At 53.3% G+C, this 9,358-nt stretch overlaps 1 protein-coding gene across 1 annotated transcript; it reads left to right on the top strand.

Moving 5' to 3' along the window:
• Nucleotides 1-829: 829 nt before the first annotated feature.
• Nucleotides 830-9,324, top strand: TNFSF12 (tumor necrosis factor (ligand) superfamily, member 12). Its single transcript, XM_012655739.1, has 7 exons — nt 830-1,078; nt 1,240-1,287; nt 1,844-1,919; nt 2,535-2,588; nt 2,672-2,707; nt 8,211-8,335; nt 8,537-9,324. Exons 1-7 carry the CDS (start codon nt 920-922, stop codon nt 8,786-8,788), a joined length of 750 nt encoding a protein of 249 aa, XP_012511193.1. The 5' UTR covers nt 830-919; the 3' UTR covers nt 8,789-9,324.
• The last annotated feature ends 34 nt before the right edge of the window (nt 9,325-9,358 follow it).

The raw sequence follows: 9,358 nt of genomic DNA, 5'->3' as shown, positions 1-9,358 counted from the left end.
AAACACCGCTTTACCCTGCTGTTTAATGATTACTCTCACTCAATTGTTTTCTAACACCTTCACTGCAGACGTGCGAACATTACAGGTTAAAGGACTTTTTGCGGACCTTGCTGTGTACGAAACTGTTGTCATGGCAAAAAGGGTCCAACTTTTCTTCCCCCAGATTCGTTTACGGGGCTGCTGTTTGTTAGCTCTGCCTTGAGCTCCGTAAGCTCTGCCATTAGCTGAAGTGGCGGCCGCGTTTCCAGAGAAGTACGTCCTGGGGACACACTGCCTGAGGACGCGCCCTGCGTCTGGCTTGCTCTCCCGAGCCGCAGGACGCTGCAGTTTCGATCAACTACCAACGGATTTGCTCAAAGAAGTGAAAACATAACCCACGTTAATAGGCATCCTCAAGCTCTTTTCCAGTTACTTCCTGGAAAGTACTGTCTTTAGTTGCAGCTGATAAAATCCAAAGTGTCTACAGCGGAGGAGGAGGAGGACGCGTTGGCCCTAACCGTGTAGACGGAGGGAATAACGACCCCGGCCCCGCACGCCCGAGCGCCGGGTTCCCTCGAGGGGGCTCCAGGGGCCTCGCAGCCTCATCGCGGCGCACAGGCCCGGTGGAGTTCCTGCTCGTTTCTGCTCTCACTGCCTCTCGGGCGCCCTGCGTGCAGTGCCATCCCGGGCACCGTCCCGCGGGGCCCGGACGCTCTGAAGTCGGCTGCGCGCCCACCCCGTCCGCGCCGCGCTGCGCTAGGCGAGAGCGGAGTTTAATCACACACAAACAGCGTCCGGCTTCCTGTCCTCGTCCCCCCTCCCGCCCCGTTTCCCTTGCCCCTCCCTCTCCCCAGCCCGGCCCGCCCGCCCGCTCCCCCTCCCCCGATCCCTCGGGTCCCGGGATGGGGGGGCGGTGAGGCAGGCACAGCCCCCCGCCCCCATGGCCGCCCGTCGGAGCCAGAGGCGGAGGGGGCGCCGGGGGGAGCCGGGCACCGCCCTGCTGGCCCCGCTCATGCTGGGCTTGGGCCTGGCGCTGGCGGGCCTTGGCCTCCTGCTGGCCGCGGTCAGCCTGGGGAGCCAGGCATCGCTGTCCGCTCAGGTGAGGGCCTGCTGCACGCCCCTCCCTGGGCACTTTAGGAGCAGAGACTGCAGAGAAGCCCCCGGGGGCCGGGTGGGCTGAGGGCAAGGGCACCAGAGGATGGGTGGAGGGTGAGGTGTCAGGTGGAAAAGGACAGGGTGACGCTGCCTCCTTCCCAGCAGGAGCCTTCCCAGGGGGAGCTGGTGGCAGAGGAGGACCAGGACCCTCTGGTGAGTGGGTGTGTGGGTGCCGTCTGCAGGCTGCTGGGCATGGGAAGTATGCCAGTGTGCATGAAGATGGTGCATGCATGGGTGTGTGTCGGGGGTGTGTGTGTGTGTTTGTGTGGGGGAGAGAGGGTGACCGGTGACAACTGTGTGTAAGGGGGCCTGTGCTGGGCTTGTGCCATCTGAGTCCAAAGTGTTTATTGGCTGTGGGTGACATGGGAGTGTGAGATATGCAAGCGGGGAAGAGGGATGCTGTCGTGTACAGGGTGCGTGCACGCCGGCTGTGGGTGGGGCTATGTGCAATGTGCCAACTGCCTGCAGGGTCTGTGTCGGTTCTGGGGGGTGGGGAAGGTGTGGCTGGTCTCCAGAATGGGGTGAGGACAGGGCCTGATCCCCAGCACCTTGCCCGCCCCTTGGCTGGTGCCATACTTGGCCAAGGGGCGTGATCTCTCCCTGAGACTTCTGTGCCTATTGCTGGCTGGTGGCTCTGCTGATAGGCCCTGTGTGTCTCAGTTTATGTCTCTGGGAGTCCCTGGTTGAGCCCTGCCCTTAATTCCCCTAGGAACTGAATCCCCAGACAGAGCAAAGTCGGGATCCTGTGCCTTTCCTGAAACGATTAGTTCGGCCTCGCAGAAGTGGTGAGCATCCCGCTATCCCAACCTTGGGAATAACAGTAGTTCCAGTCTGCAGTGGCTTCTGGATTCATTATTGCTTTTGTTCATAACAGCCCCATAAAGTGGGCAGAGCAAAACCGTCATCCTCACAGAGAAAGTGAGGCCCAGAGAGTGGAGGGAGGTCCAGAGACATGCAGCTAACCACTCCCAGCTGGGCACTCTGGCCCTCCCTCTGAAGGGACACGCTTCTTCAGACCCTACTCCAAATATGAAGGAGGGATGGCCAGGAGTTAGGACAACCCCTAGGGCCAAGGTGGAGGAGTCAGAAGCCTGGGCCCCAGTAGACAAAGAGAATGAGATGATCATATGACCCTGTATCCAGGTTTGTGTGGGACTGTCCCGTGTGTACCCATTTTTGCAGTGTGGTTATTAATGGCATCTCGTTTTGCTCTCAGAAGTACCCCAATTTGGATGATAAATTATATGTCACTCTACTTATGCAGGAAGATGAGGCCTGAGATTCTGAGGCCAGGAGTCTGGACAAGAATGAGGATGCCAGGGTCCCTGAGAGGGGAACAGGGCTGGGGGATGGGCCCCAGAGGGGCCCATTTTGCTCATCTGTCTTTCCTTGATTCTCAGCACCTAAAGGCCGGAAAACACGGGCTCGCAGAGCAATTGCAGCCCACTATGAAGGTGGGTGATGGGTGAACCATGCCCAGGGAGGAGGGGCCGCAGAGGGGCAGGGAAGGTGTCACTGATGCTTTCCTGTCTTACAGTTCACCCACGACCTGGACAGGACGGAGCGCAGGCGGGTGAGACCCCATCCCTCACACAGCACTGGCCTCCTGGGAAAGGGGCCCCTCAAAACCTTTGGCTTCCTACCCCCCTCCCTAGCCTGGGAACCCCAGAAGCCGGTTCATGAAGGTCCTCAGGGCTTGGTCCTCTCTGTGATCCAGGCAGGGACCCTGCCCCTCCCCAGAACCCAGGCCAGCTGTCCCACCAAACCACCACCCAGCCGTCTCCTTCAGCCCTCCTCCTTCTCCAAGAAGCACCTTTGATTCTTCCCTCTCCTTTTCCCCATAGTCCATGTGTCTTCCTGCCTTGATCATTTTTCCTCAAAATGTTTCCAGTGTTTGCTCATCTTTTCCATTTCTACCCCACCTCCCCGCCTCAACACTGTGACCTCAGAACCTCAAACCCAGCCTCTTGCTTCTTCCCCCTTCCACACTCCCCCACTCCTCCCCTGGGTCCCGCCTATGCTGCCAAGCAAAGCCCCCTACACCACACTGGCATTATTGCATTGCCTCTCTGGTTGGCCTGCAGCCTCTCTGTGGTCTGGTCTCAGCCTCTTTTCCCTGCATACCTTATGCATTCTCCATGCATGCTGGGCTAACACTCCTTCCCCACTGTGTGCCTCTTCTGGGCTTTGCATTTAGTGTTCCCTCACCTGGAATGTCCTTCCACTGTGTAGGCTGGGAGGCAAGACACAAGGGAGCTCAGCCTAGGGGGTTGGCAACAGGGGTGGAGAGAAGTGGATGGATTCAGCATGTGGCTCGAAGACTTGCTTGTGGGTTGGATGTGAAGAATAAGAGAAAGGGAGGAATCACAAATGACCTCCAGATTATTAACTTGAGTTTCTGGGAAGAATGATGCCATTTCCTGAGATGGGGTTGACCAGGGAAGAAATAGGTTGGGAGGTGTGTGAAATAATAATTAACTTTGAGATGTCTAAATAAACAATGATAATAAGTAAATTCCACAGATAGATGGCTGGACATGGTAGACTAGCTCAGGCTAGGCCAGGACGTATAAAGTCAGGACGGCCAGACGGATGGTATTCGAAGGCATTTAAAGCCACAGGATTGGGTGAGACACCAGGGGAAAGAAGGGCCCCACGAACAAAGGGCTGAGGCTCCTGGACATGTCGAAGTGGGCCAGAGGAGGGAAACCAGTAGAGGAGACTGAGAAGCAGCCAGAGAGAGAGGAAGAAACCTAGGGAGGGTGGTGTCCTGGACTCTAAAAGAAAGCACTGTTTCAAGAAGGAGGATGTGGCTGTCTGTGTTGAATGCAGCTGAGAGGTCACATGAGATGAGAACAGAGGAATGAGGCTGGGTTTGCTAGCATAAAAGTCAACTGTTGACCTTAACGAGGGCGGTTTCGGTGGTGTCGTTAGGATGGAAGGCAGCGTGGATTAGGTAGAGAAAAAAATGGGAGCTAAGGAATCAGAGACAGGGACAACCCTTTTCAGAAGTTTCTCTGTAACAAGGAGCAAAGAAACAAGTAGGTACAGGGGGATGTGGATCAGGGAAAAGTTTAGTCCTGTCAGCAATACAACTTTAATCTCAGTTGACATTTATTGAGTGCTTCCTTGGGGTAGGCACTCTGTCTGGCACTCATGTGTTTGGTCTTAGCTAATCCTCATGACAGCCCTAAAAGGAAGATGCCCTGATTACCTCCATTTCACAGATGGAGGTTACACAACTTGTCCGAGGTCATGACGATGCTCAGTGTCGGAGCCAGGATTTGAACCCAGCTAGAGTGTGCCCATGTACTGGACATGGTCTGCACGAGAGGCGAGATTGCTGATGCAGGGGTGAGGGGGACCTGCAGGGGCCACATCCAAGAAGGTTGAGGGGGATGGTTTCCAGAAGGAAGAGAGGACACATCTCCCATCATCACTAGATGGCCAGAGGAGAACATGAGAACTGATGGCTTTGTAGATTTGCTGGGGCAAGATGAGGAAGCCACTGCCTGGTCACTTCCAAGCCCTCTGGAGAACTAGGGAGACAGGAACATGAGGTTTGAGGAGAGACAGTACAAAAATCCTCATCTTGGTGAGTACGGAAGCAAGCTTAGGGGGGAAAGTGGGATTGCCAGGCAGCACAGACTATCCATGTGACACGTGGTTGGAGACAGATGACATCAGGAAACACCTCCACGGTCCCAGGCACACCCTGCCCTTTGGCTACAAGCAGCAGCCTTTGCTCAGGCTGGCTCCATGGCTGGGAATGCCAGGAAGAAGAGAGCAGAGCTTCTCTCCCCTCTCAACTCTTTGTGCCTGGGCCAGCCTTCCTCCCCTCTGTGTAGACCACGTATTTTGTCAGTTACCCAGACATTCATTCATTCATTGAGTCAACACACATGCACTGAGAACTTGCTGTTTGCTAGGGGCCAGGCTAGGCACCCACAGCAACTAATCCCCAGACCTATTCTCAAGGCGTCACTGTCTAGGAGAGGAAACAAGCATATACATTTGTAATTACAATGTGATATGACAAGAACAATTATGGAAGTGGCCAAAGATACATGGCAGCATGGGGGAAAACAGACCGCTACGTACTGTGGAATCAGGGACTCTCTCCCTACGATGGCCGCGGGGCCTGGAAGTGTTAGTGTGAGATGGGCAAGGGGTCAAGGACGTTGCAGGGAGAAGGAGCCACTCACTGGTACAAATGCCTTGGGTTTGCCAAGAGCATGATGCTTATGTTACTGCACTCTACCCAAGGCGATACAGCAAGACTCTATCTGAAAAAACAAAGAGAAAAAAGAAAAAAAGAAAAGAAAAGAAAAAAATTCCCAGCGAGAGTTACAGTTACTTTTTACTTGAAAAAGTGATGAGGGCAGAGCCCGTGGCTGGCAGAGGAAGGGGCTGGGGAAGGCAACTAACTGCCCAAGCCCCTGTGAGCCAGCCAGGGAGGACCCAAACGAGGAGGGGGCTGCCGGCCATGGCCACTGCGTTCCTTCAGTCCTCCCTCCTGGGCTTACTGGGCGCTCACTCAGGCCAAGCCCAGCTCCAGGTGCCGAGGCTATAGTGAGGAACAAGATAACATAAGACGATCATCCTTGCTCTCTTACAAGGGGCAGTCAGACCCCAAACGAACACATAGATAAATAAACAAGGTAATTTCTCATGTTACTGACTGCTATGAAAGAAACAGGATGGTGTGAAGAGATTAGTGCAGGCAGGGCTGGGCTGGTGATTTTAAACTGGGTGACCCAGGAAGACGAAGCCAGGGCAGGGACCCTGGGAGGAGTGTTCTGGGGAGCGAGCCTGTGAGATGACAGTGGCAAGGGAGGCAGGGTGCACCGGGGAGGAGCTGGGATGCCACCTGACACCGTGCTCTATTGTTTTATTATTCCTGTTCTTTGCACTTTGCAATTATCCTAGCTCTAGGGTTTGGGTTTGTTTTTTTTAATGATAGCTTTATTGAGACACTAATTCACATACCAATAATATACTCATTTAAAGTGTACAATTCAATGGGTTTTAATATATTCACAGAGTTGTATAATTATCAATCACTATGGTGATTTTAGAACATTTTCATTACCTCAAAAAAAAACTCTGTACCCTTTAGCGATCACCCCTATTCCCACCATTCCCCAACCCTAAGCAACCAATAATCTACTTTCTGTTTCTATTTGCCGATTTGGACATTTCATATACATGGGATCATACAATGTATTATATGAACATAATATTTTCAAGGTTCATCCATGTTGTAGCATGTATCAGTACTTTGTTCCTTTTTTATGGCCAAATAATATTCCATTGTGTGGATATGCCACATTTTGTTTAGCTATTCATCAATTGATGGACATTTGGGTGCCATTTTATTATTATTATTATTATTTTTTTTTTTTGAGACAGAGTCTCACTCTTTTGCCCAGGCTACAGTGAGTGCCGTGGCGTCAGCCTAGCTCACAGCAACCTCAAACTCCTGGGCTCAAGCGATCCTCCTGCCTCAGCCTCCCTGGTAGCTGGGACTACAGGCATGTGCCACCATGCCCAGCTAATTTCTCTATATATTTTTAGTTGTCCAATTAATTTCTTTCTATTTTTAGTAGATATGGGGTCTCGCTCTTGCTCAGGCTGGTTTCGAACTCCTGAGCTCAAACAATCCGCTCGCCTTGGCCTCCCAGAGAGCTAGGATTACAGGCGTGAGCCACCGCGCCCGGCCTCATTTTATTATTTTTAACTTTAACAATTCAAGTAATGTATGTATACATTTTCAACATAAAAGAAGCAAACAGAGGCTGGGCTCAGTGGCTCACAGCTGTAATCCTAGTGCTCAGGGAGGCCGAGGCAGGAGGATCGCTTGAGGTAAGGAGTTCGAAACCAGCCAGAGCAAGAGTGAGACCCCCAACTCTACTAAAAATAGAAAAATTAGCTGGGTGTAGTGGTGCGCACCTGTATTCCCAGCTACTCAGGAGGTTGAGGCAGGAGGATCGCTTGAGGCCAGGAGTTGGAGGCTGAGGCAGGAGGATCGCTTGAGGCCAGGAGTTTGAGGTTGCTGTGTGCTAGGCTGATGCCATGGCACTCTAGCTCAGGTGACAGAGCGAGACTCTGTCTCAAAAAAAAAAAAAGCAAACAGGCTGGGCACGATGGCTCATACCTGTAATCGCAGCACTTTAGGAGGCTGAGGTAGAAGGATTGCTTGAGGCCAGGAGTTTGAGACCAGCCCGAGCAACATAGCGAGACCTCATCTCTACAAAAAAATATAAAAATTAGCTGGGCGTGGTGGCATGAACCTGTTGTCCCAGCTACTTGGGAGGCTGAGGTAGGAGGACCACTTGAGCCCAGGAGTCTGAGGTTGCAGTTAGTTATGATGACTTCACCGCACTCCAGCCTGGGCAACAGAACAAGACCGTTTCTCAAAAAAAAAAGGAAAAGGGCCAGGCGCGGTGGCTCACGCCTGTAATCCTAGCTCTCTGGGAGGCCGAGGCGGACGGATTGTTTGAGCTCAGGAGTTCGAGACCAGCCTGAGCAAGAGCGAGACCCCGCCTCTACTAAAATTAGAAAGAAATTAATCGGCCAACTAAAAATATATAGAAACAATTAGCCGGTCATGGTGGCACATGCCTGTAGTCCCAGCTACTTGGGAGGCTGGGGCAGTAGGATCACTTGAGCCCAGGAGTTTGAGGTTGCTGTGGGCTAGGCTGACGCCATGGCACTCACTCTAGCCAGGGCAACAGAGTGAGACTCTGTCTCAAAAAAAAGGAAAAGAAACAATATAGACACAGATAAAGTAAGATGTAAAAGCCCCCACGTCTCCTTTAATCCTACTCTTCTCCCCAGAAGCGACCACTGGTTACAGTTTGCTCTGACTCCTGCTGGTCACATAAGTCAGATTTCTTCACATAATCCGATTACACTATGGGCCCCACAGGGCACGGCTTCTCTGTAGCCCTGGGCGATCTATGTATCTTCTGGGTAAGGTGGGCCCCAAATGTTAATACCCTCAACAGATCCCTGAGAAGCATGGGGCAGTCCTGGAAAAGGACTTTTCCTTATCTCTGAACATCCATGTTCAGGTGTGGACGGGACAGTGAGTGGCTGGGAGGAAGCCAAAATCAACAGCTCCAGCCCTCTGCGCTATGACCGCCAGGTCGGGGAATTCATAGTCACCCGGGCTGGACTCTACTACCTGTACTGTCAGGTAAGCCCCACCTGGCTCCATGGGTAAAGCAGGAACCAGGGGAGAAGGGTTTGTTTAGGGGGAGAGTGGGGGACAAGCGGAAGGCTGGGGAGGTAGAGTTTGGGGTTCGGGCAGGATGGGATGCCTACATCTCTGAGGAAATTTGAAATCGGGGCAAGGGCAAGCGGAGGCCTGGATGCTGTCTGCGCTCCTTCGCCCCAGGTGCACTTTGATGAGGGGAAGGCCGTCTACCTGAAGCTGGACTTGCTGGTGGATGACATGCTGGCCCTGCGCTGCCTGGAGGAGTTCTCGGCCACAGCAGCGAGTTCTCTGGGGCCCCAGCTTCGCCTCTGCCAGGTGTCTGGGCTACTGCCTCTGAGGCCAGGGTCCTCCCTGCGGATTCGCACCCTGCCCTGGGCCCATCTCAAAGCGGCCCCCTTCCTCACCTACTTTGGACTCTTCCAAGTTCACTGAGGGGCCCTGGTCTCCAGGCAGATGTCCCAGGCTGCTGGCTCCCCACAAGAGCTCTCAGAGCACCCTGGTCCCCTCTGCCCACCCTCAGCTGCTCCTGGCTCCTGGCCTGCCCCTGCCTCTGCCGGCTGTCAGGGCTTGTTCACATTTTCCCTCCCACATAAATACAGCATTCCCATTCTCCCTTACAATGCCCCCACCTCCCACTCTCCGCCTCACCAGCTCCCAAACCCCTGATCTTCCGAGGCCTCCATTTATCCCAATTCTCCCTGGCCACAGCCCCCCAGGACACTGTGTTTGCTGTACTCTGTGGGCAAGGATGGGTCCAGAAGACCCTGCTTCAGGCACTAGGAGGGGCTGCACCTGGCGGCCGGAAGCAGAAGAGGCTGGGCCTAGGCCAGGAGTTACCAGATGTGAGGGGTGAGAGACGAGGACAAGCTCCTCCTTTGAGAATTCCCTGTGGATTTTTAAAACAGATATTATTTTTAATATTATTTTGACAAAATGTTGATAAGTGGATATTAAAGAGAATAAGTCATGGTCTCTCTCTTTATTGGGGTTCAGGGGACATTC

The sequence above is a fragment of the Propithecus coquereli genome, unplaced genomic scaffold, assembly GCF_000956105.1.
Source record: "Propithecus coquereli isolate 6110/MARCELLA unplaced genomic scaffold, Pcoq_1.0 Scaffold482, whole genome shotgun sequence".
NCBI lineage: Eukaryota > Metazoa > Chordata > Mammalia > Primates > Indriidae > Propithecus > Propithecus coquereli.
Note: the sequence above shows the minus strand (reverse complement) of the source record. Positions and strands in the feature narration are given on the sequence as shown.

Bases quoted from the DNA above. Each gene is read 5' to 3' on its own strand.
- TNFSF12 (XM_012655739.1), top strand. From the start codon at position 920: ATGGCCGCCCGTCGGAGCCAGAGGCGGAGGGGGCGCCGGGGGGAGCCG. The intron at 1,079-1,239 runs GTGAGGGCCTGC...CCTTCCCAGCAG, and splicing joins AGGCATCGCTGTCCGCTCAG to GAGCCTTCCCAGGGGGAGCT. The intron at 8,336-8,536 runs GTAAGCCCCACC...CCTTCGCCCCAG, and splicing joins TCTACTACCTGTACTGTCAG to GTGCACTTTGATGAGGGGAA.